Below are 18,041 nucleotides of genomic sequence, written 5' to 3' on the forward strand. Positions count from 1 at the left end.
TTAATACATGAAGCAGTGTATTCCCCAAAATCTGAAGTAGCCAGCGTAATGAAAAAAAATAGCCAGGTGGGGGGGTGGGGGGGGGGGGAGAAATGTATCTGCTGCCACCCAATTTGTTGAAGTCAATTAGGTAGCCAGTCGTAAGGGTTAGAATGCCAGCTATTTGGCTGGCATCTGACACTTATAAAACCAATTAAGGCGTTTTTAGAGATAGTGAATGGAAATTACTACTCACGGTTGGTTTGACTAGTAACTGGCCCATGACTGTGAACATCCTGGACAGGCCCACAGGAGTACACACTGGGTACGAAGCAAGTTACAAGTGGTGAGACACAACCAAAACCCTTCTAGGACACAAGGGACTGAGGGATGATTACAGAAATGTTATTTTAGTCCAAGCGATGTGTGATCCCCAAACAACCACCACACAGTTTTTCCTAAAAGCATGAAGCTTGGTACACCTTGGGGACCTATTCAAAAAGTGTTACATGAACTTGCCGCACATCAATCGTCAACTAACATTCCATTTGAAATGTGCACATATCCCATTGAATGTGCTCTTACGACCCAACTCCAATACTCACTCAGGAGGAGCAGTCCCCCCATCAGAGAGATACAGGAGTAGAGGTACGGTAAGTAGAACTCCCAGAGATCTGAAGGAAAGGAGAGGAAATATTATCCAGAGCTGAACAAACACATTAAACCCACAGCTAGAAAAATAGAGACCGGCAGCGTTCCCAAATGGCACCCTTTTCCCTAGGTAGGGCACTACTTTCGACCAGGGCCCATAGAGGTCTTGGTCCAAAGTAGTGCACTGTTGGAGGGAATAGGGTGCCATCTGAGACACACGCCAGAATCCCCATAGCCTTACCATAGAGTGACTCCATACTGGCGGCGTCATTGTCGATGAGCGCGGACGCCACCCAGACTATTCCTAGGATGAGCAGTCCGAGGAGGAAGAGCATCACAAAGGTCTCTAGAACCCGTGACTTAATGCCCTGCGAAGAAAAACCACACAGACGGAAGGGGAGAGAGACGGGATGAACAAAAAGAGCCAAGTCACTGTTTTTATTCATAACAAGCTGGGATTTTCCCCCAGTTCTCCCGAGGCCATTCGCGTTGCAAGGAAGGTACGGCAAAACAAATGATGCCCTATTCCCTACGTAGTGCACTACTTTGGACCACAGCCCTATGGTAAGTAAGTAGGTAGCCTTGCCCGAGCCGGAACAGCCCATAGGGCAGTAGCCCATCTACTGTTTCTGGACGCTAGTCTATTGAATGGATTTACCCTGAACCCTTCTCCTGAACGCTGAGCACCAAGCAGAGGCATCAGGTCCCATTTTGATTATTTTGTAGGACTCGACTCAAACCCCCCCAAAAAGTTCCAATCTCAGGGAGGACACTAACCACAAGACCACTGAGCTGGTACGGGCCCTGGCCAAAAGAACTGGGAATAGAATGCCATTTGGGATGGAATCCTGGTTCACAGAGGGAAACCTTGCAGACACCGTCTCCGGAAGTCTCCGGAACAACCAGTACTGCTGCATTCTCCCCTCCATATAGTCCTACAGTATTTTGATTTGATATATTAGGATCCCTATTAGCGATGAGGCTAGTCTTACTGGGGCTGCTGGAGGTCATTTTGCAGGGCGCTGGCAGTGCACCTCCTTGCACAAAGGCGGAGGTAGCGGTCCTGCTGCTGGGTTGTTGCCCTCCTACGGCCTCCTCCACGTCTCCTGATGTACTGGCCTGTCTCCTGGTAGCGCCTCCATGCTCTGGACACTACGCTGACAGACACAGCAAACCTTTTTGCCACAGCTCGCATTGATGTGCCATCCTGGATGAACTGCACTACCTGAGCCACTTGTGTGGGTTGTAGACTCCGTCTCATGCTACCACTAGAGTGAGAGCACCGCCAGCATTCAAAAGTAACCAAAACATCAGCCAGGAAGCATAGGAACTGAGAAGTGGTCTGTGGTCACCACCTGCAGAATCACTCCTTTTTTGGGGGTGTCTTGCTAATTGCCTATAATTTCCACCTTTTGTCTATTCCATTTGCACAACAGCATGTGAAATTTATTGTCAATCAGTGTTGCTTCCTAAGTGGACAGTTTGATTTCACAGAAGTGTGATTGACTTGGAGTTACATTGTGTTGTTTAAGTGTTCCCTTTATTTTTTTGAGCAGTGTATATTGTGATCACTGCATCCAATGGGTACGGACACAGCTTCAGAACAAAGTTCTACAGCATTAGTAAAAATGTGATCGATACACGTGGATGATCTAGTTCGTGTAGTGTTTGTAAACACCCTGGTAGGTTGATTAATAACCTGAAGCAAATTGCAGGCACCGGTTACAGTGAGAAGCTTCCTCTTGAGCGGACAGCTTGACGAAAACCAGTCAATATTCAGGGCCCCAAGAAAGAAGTGTTCTCTGTTTCCATCACATACACTGTCAAGCATGTATACCTTCTCTATAAAAATCACCAGCAATAATCTCACGCTCTCATATTAAAAACGCCATTGTTTTACATTCGCGCTACGTCCCAAACGGCACCCTATTCCCTATGTAGTACGCTACTTTTAACCAGACCTTATAGGGGCCTGGTCAAAAGTAGTGCACCGTGTAGGGAATAGGGTGCCGTTTTGCGACGCAGCCTCAGTTCCAGATTGCAGCCCCACGCTTACTTAACTGATCCCGGTGAAGTCCACGTTAAAGCACCTTTTCTAACAGTATATTGGGCCTATAAAAAGGGTCTAACCAGACTCCCAGCCGGGGCTCGGAGCAGACTGGAGGTTAAAACATAAAAACGAGCTGAAGTGAAGCCTCACTACTGTCTGTAGATTAAGAGCAGGCCTCCCGTTACATCTGGGGGCGATTAGGGGGGCTCTTAACGCGCCCATTGCCCGGCGGGGTAATTTGGGTTTTCCGGGTCACAGACCGCTGAGTGGTTAATAAAGTCCTCTCTACCTGTTCAAACAGAGTCCACCCCCCCGTGCCCGCCGGTGGAGGTGGACAGGCTCTGTCTGTGTCCCAAATGGCCCCCTATTTCCTGTATTGTGCACTGCTTTTGACCAAGGCCCATATGGCTCTGGTCAAAACGAGTGTACTATAAAGGAGTAGGGTGCCATTTGGGACACAACCTCTGCCTACAACACTGTAGAGGAGATACCGTCTGGCACTTACAGGAATAGGCTGCAAAGAATGACTTACACATGGCTTGCGGATAGCCTCAAATTGGGCATCTAATCAATTTGTTACTAGGTAGCTGATGATGTGCTAACTGATGTGCGGCGTATTTATGATCAGGTACTATACATAGTGCAGTGATCCTCTGTTTGAAGGCATCCTTTCATGTCACGTAACAGTTGTTGATCCCCTGTCTGAACTCTAAGGTTACCTATGACCATCGCCACTAGTACCCCTGTCTTCCCAACCATTCTGATAATCAAATCACGTTCGGCAAACGTGTCTCATCCACACAGCTGTCAAATCTACACCCGCGTCACAAATGGCACCCTGTTCCCTATATAGTGCACTACTTTGGAGCCCTGGTCAAATGCAGTGCACCATATAGGGAATGGGGTGCTGTTTGGGACACAGCCTAGACTTCTCATTGTCTCTACCTCACAGCATCATGTAGGCTTGATGGAAGGGACACGTGTAGAATTTTCTAGCACAGTGTCGAGTTGAGTCTAGAGCACCCCAGTGTGGCCACGTCTGATACAGCCGCAACTCCGCAGGTACAGCAGGCCGCCCCCAGTCTCTAATGTGCGTCACAAATTACACCCTATTCTCCATTTACCATCCGGGCCCTGGTAAAAAAAAATATATAAAAAAAGTAGTACACTACATAGTGAATAGGGTGCCATTTTAGACGCAACATAATTCCCCCGGTAGCCGTTATAAAACTCTATCTAGAGAAGCATCTCATGTTCAAGATATGGAAAGGTCTAAAATGGTATAATGACAGGCCCTTCATCTGACCTGCTCACTGAAACCTCTAGTGAAACCTCTAGTGAAACCTCTAGTGAAACCTCTAGTGAAACCTCTAGTGAAACCTCTAGTGAAACCTCTAGTGAAACCTCTAGTGAAACCTCTAGTGAAACCTCTAGTGAAACCTCTAGTGAAACCTCTAGTGAAACCTCTAGTGAAACCTCTAGTGAAACCTCTAGTGAAACCTCTAGTGAAACCTCTAGTGAAACCTCTAGTGAAACCTCTAGTGAAACCTCTAGTGAAACCTCTAGTGAAACCTCTAGTGAAACCTCTAGTGAAACCTCTAGTGAAACCTCTACCCTCCCATGTGCTCAGTTCTTCCTGCTGGACATAGGCTACATAACTACTGTGATGCTGACTGCAATCTAGCAGCTCACGTCAGACCTGAACTGGCCAGTGGGGAGATCTCAACGCCGAAGAAGAGGAGATGAGAGAGAAAGAAGGGGAGGGAGAGATATAGATAGACGGGGGAGAAGGAGGAGAGAGAAAAGAACGTCTGCGAGCATCTCGTCCCCAGAGGTGAGAGGTGAGAGATGAATGCTCTCAGAAACTTCTGTCACGTCCCACACGCGCTCTCTTAAGGAGGCCTTGGGACGGATAGGACCGTGCACGGGCCTGCTGCAGGAGGCGGCTCCGCTCAGGTGCCTCGGTCCACCTTAACCAGCAGCCCATGCCATGCTGAAGGTGTATCTCCTCTAGGCTGGGCATCTCAATCATTTATAAGCCTAAAATCATTACCCATTCAGATCATTTAGGGCAAAGGCAATGCCTGTCACCTCCCCGAATGTTATTCCTGGTTTCAGGCGTATTGGAGGGCCAAGTGGAGTGTCAGAGAAAAGGTTGACCAAGTGTTGGGAAACGGAGGGTCTAAATTGCAAGCCCTTGAATGAATCCCTTATCACATGACATATTGCATTACTTATACTCTGCATTGTCCTTGTTTCTCTTTCATAAATTAGCGTCGATTTTATTCTTAAATAGATATCTTTTTCCATTGCGATTGTAAGCAATGCAGACAGTTGCCACAATCATCGAAACGTGGGAAACGTAGACAACGCTTGTTTAAAAACAGGCAAATCAAATCCCCCCTGGTCTCGTCGCAGCGACTGTCTCCCGGGAAAAAGAAAGGGAGAAACAAGGAAAAGGATCTGCGCCATCCAGAGCCGAGCGCCATCCAGAGCCGAGCGCCATCCAGAGCCGAGAGTTTCTATTCTTGCCATTCTAAAATGTGTACACCACCTCTATATATAGCAGCTCTGAAATATTCAGCGACCCTCACACCGCCCTGCCGCCGAGCTTGGGGCTAGCTGCCTGCTCTGCCTAGTGCAGCTCCACTGGAATACCAGGGAATCAGAGACTTCGAAGAAATGTGTGTGAGACACTGCACTGTGTGTGTGCTCACCCAGACCCATCCACAAGAGGCATCCCAAACCACCAGCAACCCAGGGGATACTGAATCAGAGGTCTTCACGGGTCCACCGCAACTCAAAAACCTGAGACCCGACCCGAGCTCCGAAAAAGTTTGAGTTCAAACGAGTCCTCGGATCTATGCAACTACAGCTGATATACCTGAGTGGACCAGACCACAGCTCTGCATAAAGCCTATTGCTTTTAGGTTAATAAGGGGACGTTGTTGACTTATATTAAGCCTAGCCTACTACACATTAACCTGAATAACTTAGCTGACAACGAATAAATCAAATTGTCGCACTGTTATCGGGTCCGTTCGGGTTTGTGTAGGAAATTCGAAGGGGTCTAGTTCTGGTTGGATCCAACTTTTTGGACCTGTGAAGACCTCTACAGAGAATCACTGGATGCCTTAATACCAAAACTGAACATCCTTTTACTCCGTAGGATCAGAAATGACATATCTGCATACTGCAATGTACAGCACAATGGCTACATGCATCCCTGTAACATGTCCTTGGAGAAGCAGAGCTAGGCAGTGTCTGTGTCCCAAATGGCACCCTAAATCCCTATTGAGTGCACTACTTTGGGGGTCAGGTCAAAAGCAATCCACTATATAGGGAACAGGGTGCCATTCGGGACGCAGACACCCTGTGTTTCATCAAATAGAGAGCCAGTTCTCTGGGAGCTGAATGTCATTGTGCCATGGTGTGCTATTCCCTCCACTTCCCCAGGGCAGAGAAAGGCAGAGAGAAGAGAGAGAGAGAAAGACAGAGACAGCGAGAGAGAGAGAGAGAGGGAGAGAAAGAAGAGAAAGAGAGAGAGAGAGAGAGAGAGAGAAGAAAGATAAGGGATAGGAGATGGTACACAGAGAGGGAGAAAACGGGGAGTAGGTAGAAAACGGTGAGTGAGGGAGAAAAATGAAGAAAAAAAAAGGGCAGGGCCCGCTGCAGAGAGACAGAGAGAGGGGGACAGGAGAATAAGGAAAGAGGAGAGGGACTACAGTAAATCTCACAAGGATAGAATAAAGAGGATTCATAGGGAACGCGGAGAGCCACAGAGAGAGAGACTGATAAGAGAGGAGCTTCCTTCCAGCCCGCCCATTAATCTGCAGCGGGTCAGCACGGCGGCAGAGATCATCCCACTGCCCATCATTCCTCTTCCTGACAGGACCGTGTGGGATGGAGGGAGGGAGCCGACACCCATTCCACCACTCCCAGCCAGTCCACCTCTCTACCTCCGCAGCGCCAGATGCCAAGGGCCCTTATTAGTGTACCCTTCAGCCCCGGCCTTCAGCTCTGGCCGTGTCAGAGACAGAAAACAGAGAGGGAGCCGCTGGACTGGAGAGCCTCCCCCTGTAAAGCCGTCGCAAACTAAAACTTCTAAAGACACGGCAGTAGGCGCATGGGAAACCGTTTGCTTCACGTTGTAGCTCGATCGTTTGTTTTCCCCCTACAGTGACTCCATCTTGTTGTCATTACCAAGAGGTGTCAGGCTGATAAGTCTCCAAAGAATAAATGACTGTCACCTGGGTTTTGTCAAGACAAGAGGACGGTTATATCGACGAGCACAGAGTGGCTCAATATAGAAGGCCTGCCAACAAGCAACCTCAATAACATAACTGAAAATCATCCTTAAATCGTGAATACATCTTTGTTTCCCTTGACAAAACCCAGGATCAAACCAATGAATGAATTTCTTGTGACTCAAGTAAATAAATAACATTGGATGTGAATCTCAGGCTTGTATGTCAAGCACTATAATTTTAGACATAAATGTGTAATAACCCAAAACACTATACCAGCTAGCTATAAAATAAACAGACAATTTCATCCAACAATTCAAACGCAGTCCCTCTCTAGGAGCTGATCATTTTGTTTGAAAGACAAAGAGGAGAAGAAGAAAACCCTGAACAGTGCGCTTTTCAAATGCTCTGCTCAAGCCAATATGTTGCCATGGCAACAGACATTGTAAAGGAGGGGCTTTTCGCAAGACATTCTGACCTTAAAGGAAGGTACGTAAACATCACTTGCCAGAGCGAAGGCCTGGGAAAAATGTCTACATGTGCAGGGAGATTTGAAATAAATATCCAGGCTCCATTGTGGAGCACCAACAAAGAAGAGTATCTTAGTAACTAGCACAAGGCGGTTTGCCTTCGCAATAAAACACACTTAAAAAAAAAAAATCACAGGCTTTAGCCTTAAGATTGATGAGGAGCTTCTTTAAGCAACAGATGAAAACTGCTGGCCCATAGCTGGGACAATCTCTCGGTCAGACTAAGTCTGTGTCCCAAATCGTCACAGCCCTACTATATGGTGCACTAATTTTGAACGTAACCTAAGTCGGCGTGGTCCATCATACAAATATTGACCGACCATCATAACAACGCTATCTACTGGTGGTGCATACTAAGGCTTGTAACCGGTTCAGGGAACAGAACAGAACAATTACGTTTTTCGAGGAACAGAATCCGAACCGGGAACGAAAGTGATCTACACTGTTCCAGAAAAGAACCGTTATTTTAAAAGCATGGGAAGCAGTTAATAACATTATTTTACAATGTGCCTATGCAAAGCCCTCACTCAGTCACTCAGAAACGTATTCCAGTGTCTGCCTGCCAGCTGAAAACATTTGCCAGTGTTTGTGAGCGTGTGTGTAGGCAACCTGCCCCTCCAAAGCGTGCAACCGACTGACAGTACAAGCGTTATTCAGACATTTTTAGGGAGAGATTTTACGGATACTATAGTTCTCACGTTTCACATTGGGTTAATTAAGTACAAACAGGTAAGATGTGTTTTTAATTCTGGTGCCGCTCTGCGCACACTCAAGCTTGTTAACTAGCTAGCTCTGGTCCAACGTTAAGCCGACTCTCGGAAGTTCAAAGACATTCAAAACCGGTCACGGCTAAAAGGGATCGAGGATTTACTTTTTGTAGCAGGTTTAGGAGAACTTAGGCAACAGCTTAGGAGAATTAACTTGGCAGATAAGGAGAATTTTGTTAAGGTTAGGAAAAGTGTTAGGGTTAACAACAAAATAAACTTCACAAAAGCTGGATCTCTTCTATACATGACCATATAAGTCGCTCCTCCGTAGGAAAAATTATGTGGTCCTAATTCAGATAACGCATGTCATACTGTAACAAGATGCCCAGCGCTACTAGCTAAACCTCCTCCCTTCACCTGGTCTCCCCACCCAAAACATTTCAGCCAAATCTCGCATCCTACACTTGTCTGATCATCTTGTATGTAAACAACTATAGCTTGCTTGCTCCATATTAAGCTGCTCTATCCGCACTGATTGGCGAAGTAATTTAATGTTGAGCTAATGTCTTTTTTTCCCTCTTCGATATCAGAGGTTTAAAAAGGAACAAAGCAACGATAAACCTGTACTTTTTTGGGTTCGAACCGGTTCAGGACTTTATATTGCAGGTCGGAATAGAGGAACAAAACATATATTTTTTTTAATGGTTCTGTTTAGGGCTGTTGTGTTGACCGTATTACCGCCACACCGGAGGTCACTAGTCATGAAGGCAGTCAAATTCCATGTGACCGTTTAGTCACGGTAATTAGGCTTCTCCAAGCTTTGATGCTGCTGATGGTCATTAATATCCTACCAAACATGGTACTCAGCACTCTATTGTACTTCTAAGCACTGACACCAATGCAAACGAATCAAACACTTAATGAGAGCCCATGAGCTCATGTTGCACAACATTTCTATAGGCTATGCAATCGCGCGAGAAAACAGTGATGGCCTCTACTAAAAAGAGGATCCCATCAGCTTTCTATAGGCTATTCGTACTATATTTATTTCCCAACTTTCCTAATTTTAAGCACATTGTTTATCTTTACAACAGGAGTATAGCCAACCTGGCTGGCATGAAAATGAACCACGGGAAAAGCATCCTCCATTCGCTATTTAAGCCCATAGATGACATGTATTTTTTCCCGCTGATCCTGCTTCGAGACAGGTGCATGAAAATGCTCCATTCTAAATCAAAACAAATTTCACACATATTATTTAGTATATGTAAAGACAAGATTTAATCATGAATAGTCTGATGGGTGACAATATTAGCCTATCACTTATATATTTAGATTACCTATTTAGTAGTGATACAAACCTTATCAAAAACATAGGCCTATGGGCCCAGCATTTTTTCTAATCATAGTCGCACACCTCATGTAGCCTAGCCCATAGGCCTATATATTTTGATAAGATAACTAAAGTGGCCAAATATCTTAAAAATTAAGCACATTAAGCCACTTTACAAGGGGTTTAGAGCCTAACTGGCATACATAAGCGTGCGTTTCAAGATTGGGGAAGAAAATGTTCACCGTAAAAATGCACCTTCATAATAAAAGCATGACATGCATAATTTGCGGTCACTTTTGATAAATGGTGTTTTCCCGCTAATGGAACAATTGAGCTTATAGCCTACTGCCGTGTGTGCATTACTGCGCTTACATTGTGAAGAAATGGCCTAATAGTTTATCATCAACATTTAAAGCGAAATGTTCTGTTCTGACAAAAAGTAAACGTGGACAGTTCTTCCAATATCTTCAATGTGCACCTCGAAATTGGATAAGGACATGTCCAGTTGCGTCCCCGATGTGTCTATCTTCACTTGCAGCCTGTGAGAAAGACCTGCTCACGTGATGGAGAACCATGTGAGTAAGAGTTGCTTAGGAGCACGCTCAACACAGAATAGCCGCATGTGCGCACTCCCTCAAATCGTTTGGAGAAAATATTGATATTTTATTCAGCTTTGTTCAATTGTATTCTTCATACTATTAAATAATGCCACGGAATTCTAAGCAAATCTTGTCTGCTAAATGAACTAGTGTAGCCCACAGCCATAGTCAGATCAGGACCTAACATAAGAACAACTTAAGAGTATGCTATTCTGTTCTTCTGAAATATAAATTTTCTTCATATCATGCTTCTATAGACCAGTCTAAAATAAAAACAATTTATTGTGAAGGTGTAGGCTATATTACATGGATTTATTTGACTTTTTTTTTTTTTTTTTTTAAATGTAGATGTTCCAAAGGACTGCGTCAGTGGCTTGTAGATGTAGGAGCAAGGAGATGCTAAATGTGTTTATGTTAATTAACGGTCATGAGGCGACAGTTATTTGCTTGACAATCACCTGCTGATGACATTTCGTGACCGCCACAGCCCCAGTTCTGTTCAGAATAAAACGATTGGAAAATGATTTAAGTTCCAACCCCTGGATCATACACAACAGTCCCTTTGCCCTCCACGCCAGAGGGATCATTGACCAAAAGATCATGTTGTTAATATCTTCAACAACAACAAAAAAACGACATAATATGCGGGAATCATAGCCAAAATGTGAACGGGGGAAAAACGGTTTGATTTAAAACCTAAATGATCTGGCCCTTCGTCACAAAATAGAGCTGGTCTAATATCTCTTTATAAGCGTGAGGTGATAACGAGTTGGCACACGGGCTGCAGCGTAAACGGGTTTCTTGAGCCAAAACGCTCAACTGTAAGATGACATTTAAAAATCTGCCACTTCTCTGCAATGAATTTAAAACGCATTTTGCAACCATTAGTAATTAATAATTGCAGGTAAGATTTGAGAGAGTCAGTCCGAGAGAGTAAGAGAGGTAATATGGTTAGTATTGGGTATTTCATGTTGGTGAATAAAGTTAGTTCATACCCACATTTTGACGGTAAGTCAATCCGATTCATCCACAATTTAGACAATTTGAAAGACTGTTAAATCACCCGGGCAGCAGAACCTCTGAAGAGTGAGCTAATAAATTTGTAAAAAGCTAAGATTTCGATCTCGGTTCAACTCGGAGAACTTTAGCGCCCTCATCAAAACTAAAACAAAGCCACGCGAAAAGCCCGACTTAAACCGTTACCAGTTCAATTCGTCGTTCACTTCATTTCCGCAGTCAAAGGGACTTTTCAGTGGCGTAACATTACGGCCACATAAACCCCTGAGATGTAATACTCAGTCTCTAATACTCTTATCGGGAGAGGGCTAATATCACATTATAAAAACTGAAATCCGGCTTTCATGTCATCCTGTGGCCGGTTTGTTGAGTGACTCAGCAGGGTGCTTTATTTGGCCAAATGAGAGCAGTTGGGTCCCAGCCCTTTCCTCTGTTCACACACACACAATATACCTGGATGTGTAGCCAACATTAAGCAGTGCTTCCTCTCAGAAAACGTATGGACGATCAGTAGCGAGAAACAGTCACAGAAGTTCAAAATGAAAGAGTACAAAACCATAAAGTGGCAGAGGCCCGTGTGTTCCACTTCCTAGCCATCGTGGACTTTATTACAAGAAATCCAACCGAAACAAATTAACAGCCGGGCCCCAAACAAACGGGGCCGTAAACTACAGTAAGAGACAAATTTTTATGTAAGTTTGCCAGGAGGGACATAAACCAGAGGGGTTTCAAACTGTGACATAGAATAGAGGTGCTTTAAAAGTAAATCTTCCTCCCCCCTTTTTGGGCTCTATTGTGCTGTCATGTTGTTCCGTCTTTATGGACTCGCAGAACACGGGCCTCCGACTTTTTTCTCTCTCGGGTAATTAATTAAAACGAGGAAGTTCGAGGAGCCTTACAACTCGATTATTAGGCTGTCCTTTTGAAGTTTTATTTTAGGGCGGAGGAGGGAGGCCGAATCAGGCCCTAAATCACGGGGGCCGATGTTCGTGGTGTTGAACTGTTTGCGGCGTCTGGCTTATTGGAACGGCTTGTCAGGATGTGGCGGCCGCCGAAGACCAGATTGTCGCCGTTTCATGGTTAATGAGGTTTTTGCGGCCGCAGTTACGGTCAACCGATGAGAGTCAGAGAAAGAGTAATGACCAGGCACCTGCTGCTGCCACTAGACATCCTCTCAAATCAGACAGACAGAGACAGACAGAATGTAAACAGGAATTGATAGAGATTCTTAAACAATGAAAGGCAGGCAAACAGAATAATCTACTCTGCAACCTGCTCTGCTTATGCCAGTCAACTCAACAGCCATTGGTCACAATCAATAGGATTAATGACCGATGAAAACGGTGCAGTTTTGATAAGGCACAGCGGGACAATTTCAAACAGTTGTGTGACAACAATGGAGAAATCAATCATCAATACTACAAGAGCATGTTAAAACCAAAATACACAGGTTTTAGCAGGTTGTTAGCAACCGTGCATTTTGTACCTTTTTTGATCCAGCAAATCCCTCGGACTCGAGAAAGAAATAGGCGAAGGGCATCAGGACGAAGAGGCAGAGATTGGAGAAGAGCGACACCAGATTCCACAGGCCTGTATGGGCAACATTTTATCTACTTAACAATCAGTCTTTCAAGATTGTCACCAAGCCAAATACAACATGACAGAAATCACAACTTACAATAAAACACCTCCTCCTCAGACCTCGGCTGCATCCTAAATGCCACCCTATTCTCCACAGTGCATTACTTTTGACCAGGGCCTATAAGGCTCTGGTCAAAAGTTGTGCACTATGTAGTGCAATATATAGGGAATAGGGCGCCATTTGGGACACATCTCTTGAGTCATGAGAAAGAGTTGCTTTGGATAGATAGAAAGCACTGCTGCGTCCACTGGCCACAATCCATTCCTGCAGTCATATGCTAAACCGTGGACTCTGATGACCCCTTGTGGCTGGAAATCAAGATGTTTTTACTACCCTGGTCTTGTGGAGCTATGGATGTGCAGACCTTTGTTCTCGGAAAGAACTAATCACACCTGTTTCAGCTAATGATATGTTAATGACTTGAGTCAGGTGTGTAGAATGTGGCACCCTGCAGGCCACCGGGACTGTGGTTGGTGACTATTGCCGTTGGGGTCATGTTTTAGACAAACTTTGCAGTCATGCACAAATATAAATCAAGTCTTGACTAATGTAACCTTCTCTGATAGACCACCATGTTCTGTCCAAAATGGCACCCTATTCCCTTTGAAGTGCACTTATTTTGATGAGGGCCCATTGGGCTCTGGTCAAAAGTAGTGTACTTAACAGGGAATAGTGTGTCATTTAGGACATATTCCCACCAGTTTCTGTGGGAACAGATCTTTGTGACACGATGTATAAAAGGAGCGATTCTGTTATGTTACATGTGGTTAAGTGAGCGAAAAGCACTCAAAACAAGGAAGTCAATCCACATTGAACTCCATCCTAAATGGCACCCTATTCCCTACACAGTGCAATACTTTTGACCAGAACCCTATGGGCCCGGGTCAAAAGTAGTGTACTATATTGGGTGCCATTTGGGACGCACCCAAAATAATAGAATTCAATGTGAATGACAGTACTGACCATGGATGAGGGAGCCATTGAGCCACTGAATGTAGTAGTTTCTGGGGAAGGAGAGCAGGATCTCATTGCTGATGATTGAGAAAGGCAGGAGGAGAACAGCCCCACCCGACATGGCCAGGGTGAAGGTGCACATGTACAGTCTGTGGGGAGGAGCCTCACACACACACACACACACACACAGAGAGAGAGAGAGCGAATGAGAGGAATTAGTAAGAAAGTCTACAGTTTGCTGTGGAATCAGTTTTGTTAAAAATAGAATCCTTAATTGCTTTACCAATTTTCATATATACCCATTGATTCTTGAAGAATATAACTCATGAGTTATGTTTGTTTTACGCCAATGTTTGTAAACAACGTAAACAAACACTGTACAGCCTCAAAACATGGTAAAAACTATAAAACTTGTTTGTAATTAAGAATTCTAGCTATAAGGAATTGTTAAATGACATGTATCGTAGTATTTATTCATAAAAATGTCAGTGTCACAGCTCTACACATCAACATTCAAATACATACAATGGCGACATTCATGCAGCAGGCTATGAATCATTTGACAAAATTGTATTACTCAAGTATAACTGTAGGCCGGCCAACTGCCATTTAAGGATTAGTGTTAGATTACACGTCGCATTAATAGAGAATCTGCCTGTATATACAGTGTGACAGGGATTAATAATAAGGGAATAAAGTTGTTGAGTGTCACAGGCAGCCTCCCAAATGGCACCCTATTCCCTATATAGTGCACTACTTTTGAGCAGAGCCTTATGAGCCCTGGTCAAAAGTAGTGCACAACACTACATAGGGAATAGGGATCAATTTGGGACGCACAACAGTCGACAACTTAACTTAAAAACTAGTGGAGCAGATGCCCACTTCAGTATCTATGAGCTAAATGTCTATCCACCCCTACAACCTGGCATCCCAGCAGAGCAGGGGCCTGGGCTGCAGCCTACACGTGGAGGTTGCCAGATTCTGCTGCCCAGAGGACTACACTACACCATCTGCTCTGGTTCTCCGCGGGAAGCGGGCAAAGTCGCCACTTTGATATATGGCTCGAGAACCTAATTCATTTAAAATGTTACACCATTTACTTGGCTCAGCCATTTCCCCTTGCAATATCACCATCAGCTGGACCAAAGAGGAAAAATGACAAATGGGCCGCAAACATATGGCCACAAAGGCCATTGTTATTGCTTTATTACCAGAGATGTGCTATGCCCCGCGCGCAGCGGTGATGCAACGTGAGTGACAAGTCACATCAGCCATTCAAACCAAGAAAGGCTACGCTATTGTTTCTCCAAAACTTGACTGCCTGACCCTCAGCCGTTCCACATATCTGATCTATTCCAACATTAGCACACCTGACTCATCAAATCAGGACTTGCTAATTAGTTGGCTAGTTGAATCAGGTGCAACTTGGGGAAAAAATTGAATATGTGGAATGGCTGAGGGTCACAGGGATCGGTTCAGGAAACACTGAGATACTAAAAGTAAAGTGATTGCTCAACCGCTTTATTGAAAGTAGTTCTACTCACGATATTCTGTTGACGACAGCATCTTCATCCTCCTGGTCATCTGAGGGAGGGGAAACCACTTAGTCACAGCAGGTACAGCAAGTGAACTCTACAGAGACAACCAAGGGGCCCCTCTTGGGACTACAAACCCTATGTTGCCTGGTTCAAATCCCAGATGGTACGACAATTAATGCATCAATGAAACTTAGGGAGTCCCTTTTTCCTACGGTCCTAGTCTACGGGCCAGTACCAAATGGCTTAATATTCTCTATATAGTGCACTACTTTTGACCAGTTTCCACAGGGCCTATGTAGGGAATAGGGTGCCATTTGGGATAGTTTAGCTACTGTACTGGGTGCAGTGAAAAGAACAACCTAGATCGTGTGGGCACAACAATCCCCAGAGGATGTTTGACGTGGTCTACTTTTAAAGGAGCTTCGAGAAACCAGGGCGACCTGGACATCCCACATTTGTCCAAGAACAACGGGTGTAGAACAGACTTCATGATGCCTCGTTAGAGTGATACTTCATATAGTCCAACTTGCAGTTAGGCTGGCTATAGGACCATTTTCACACATGATTATGGACCATCGGTCTATACCATCAACACACTTCAATGTGGGTGTGGGGGTCATTATTTGCATCGTATGGAACATAATATGAAAAGCCATATACTTTCATCTTGAGAGAATTCCTTCCCGACGAATGAACATCAAAAGGGTGATTGCATTTGCTGGCCACTACTGGAAATGCATCGGAGGTTCGATCAAATGTACATGCATTTTCACCAGGTACAAGTCTCATAGTATAATATGCTGGGTTGGGGATATGTCATTCTGTCAGTCAGACGCAGGTCGGCTCCTCGTTACTCATTTACCATGAGGTATGTCTAATGTACGTTACATAGTCATATACAGTCCATACACAGTCCTTACACATGTGAGAGTCTATGTGCAAACACAGCATGAACAAAAGATAGAGCTTTGCAATATTTGCTGAAACAAATGGGACTGTGTGTGTGCAAGGTGTGCAAGTACCAGGCGTGTATGACATAGATTTTCTTTTTTTGATAGATGAGAAGTTGGTACCACCGCATGTTTTGGTATTTTAAGTACAATATTCACCATAAAAACAGAACATGACCACTAACCTGTTTTCCTCTTGTACCTGGTGATGATGCAATACGACACAATGTAGAGTACCGCAAACAGTAGGAAACAAATCTGAAAAGACAAACAAAAACGATTATGAACACTTAGAAAACTGCTGCAGTGTACATACATTATCAATGTTACAATATCTGGCGTGACGTTGACGTGAACGCGAAGCACATATCGACACACTTACTAGCCTCCCCTACAGACATGGGGCTCCATCCCAAATGGCTCCCTATTCCCTACTTAGTGCACTACTTTTGACCAGGGCCCATAGGGCTCCATTTCGGGAACCTGATATGGTACCATGACATTTACTATAATAATATAATAAACAGGCGACACGTGGTCTATAACAGCAAGTGTGCTAAGATATGCATCATTGGCATCATGTGCCGTATATATGGAGTAATTTCCTTAGGACAGCTATGACTGATGGAAGTTGGGATGGTTGCCTGGATGAATACCAGTCATGCATGTAGCCTTCATCAGGTTACAGACAGACAACCCCCCGAAAGGCCTCTCTCAAGTCTAGGTAATTCACTCATACAGGGAACGAATAGCATGGGTGGGAGGGTGCCGACACTGGTGCTGCCCATTACTCAACAGCACCTTGCCTTGTTTAATGAACACATGCCCAGTCTACGTCTCAGAGTAGGAGCGCTGATGTCGGATCAGGTCCCCCCTGTCCGCATGATCTTATTCATGATGATCCAAAAGTTGAAACTGATCCTAGGTCAGTGCTCCTAGTCTGAGACACTTTATGAATCAGGGTACAGGCCACACCACATCCAAAGCAAATTGTGTAAACAGAATAGTGTTGAAGGCAGATCTTACTTCACATATACTGTTCATGTAAAAAGGCCCCAACACTGGGTTAAACTATAAGTGATCATTGTTTGACACGAGATAGGCCAACAATTCCAATTTGAACTAACGCCACAAACTAGGCTAATTAATGAATTAGTCTACATGCAGCATGATCTGGAATTAGGCGTTCTAACAACGACTGAATGAATTTTTCAGAGTGCCATTCCCAAACCCTGGTCCTCAGAGACCCAGCATTGACAGAAATATCCCACATTCCCCTTCAGACAGTGGGACAGACAGCAACTAGGCCTAATGTTAGAATCATCCTCGTCCGCAGCAGCGGCACGATCAGCAACATCTCCCGTCTCTACATTACACAACACATGAGACGACAAGAGTCAGCAAGAGTGCAGGCAGCCAAGACACATTCAACCTGGATAAAGTACGCATAGACAAAGAATGTCTTAAAATATATATAATAATACATATATATATATATACATATATATACATATATATACATACATATATATACATACATATATATATATACATACATACATATACATACATACACATATATATACATACACATATATATACATACACATATATATACATACACATATATATACATACACATATATATATATATACACATATATATATATATACACATATATATATATATACACATATATATATATATACACATATATATATATATATACATATATATATATATATACACACACAGTTGAAGTCAGAAGTGTACATACACCATAGCCAAATATATTTCAACTCAGTTTCACAGTTCCTGACATTTAATCCTATAAAAAATTCCC

General features: G+C 44.1%; 1 protein-coding gene across 2 annotated transcripts in view; it reads right to left on the bottom strand.

The window, feature by feature from the left end:
• The window catches only part of lmbr1 (limb development membrane protein 1), a 57,501-nt gene that overhangs the window by 32,732 nt on the left and 6,728 nt on the right, over positions 1 to 18,041 (bottom strand). The window contains exons 2-8 of one of the 2 annotated variants that reach the window (XM_055929217.1): positions 16,383 to 16,455; positions 15,254 to 15,293; positions 13,719 to 13,858; positions 12,600 to 12,703; positions 872 to 998; positions 585 to 653; positions 236 to 300 (exon numbers count right to left, since the gene is read on the bottom strand). In XM_055929217.1, the coding sequence (XP_055785192.1) occupies positions 236 to 300; positions 585 to 653; positions 872 to 998; positions 12,600 to 12,703; positions 13,719 to 13,858; positions 15,254 to 15,293; positions 16,383 to 16,455 (618 nt within the window). Of the gene's footprint in view, positions 1 to 235; positions 301 to 584; positions 654 to 871; positions 999 to 12,599; positions 12,704 to 13,718; positions 13,873 to 15,253; positions 15,294 to 16,382; positions 16,456 to 18,041 lie in introns of those variants that run through there. The other variant, XM_055929218.1, reaches the window with a different exon arrangement.

The sequence above is a fragment of the Salvelinus fontinalis genome, chromosome 7, assembly GCF_029448725.1.
Source record: "Salvelinus fontinalis isolate EN_2023a chromosome 7, ASM2944872v1, whole genome shotgun sequence".
Taxonomy (NCBI): domain Eukaryota; kingdom Metazoa; phylum Chordata; class Actinopteri; order Salmoniformes; family Salmonidae; genus Salvelinus; species Salvelinus fontinalis.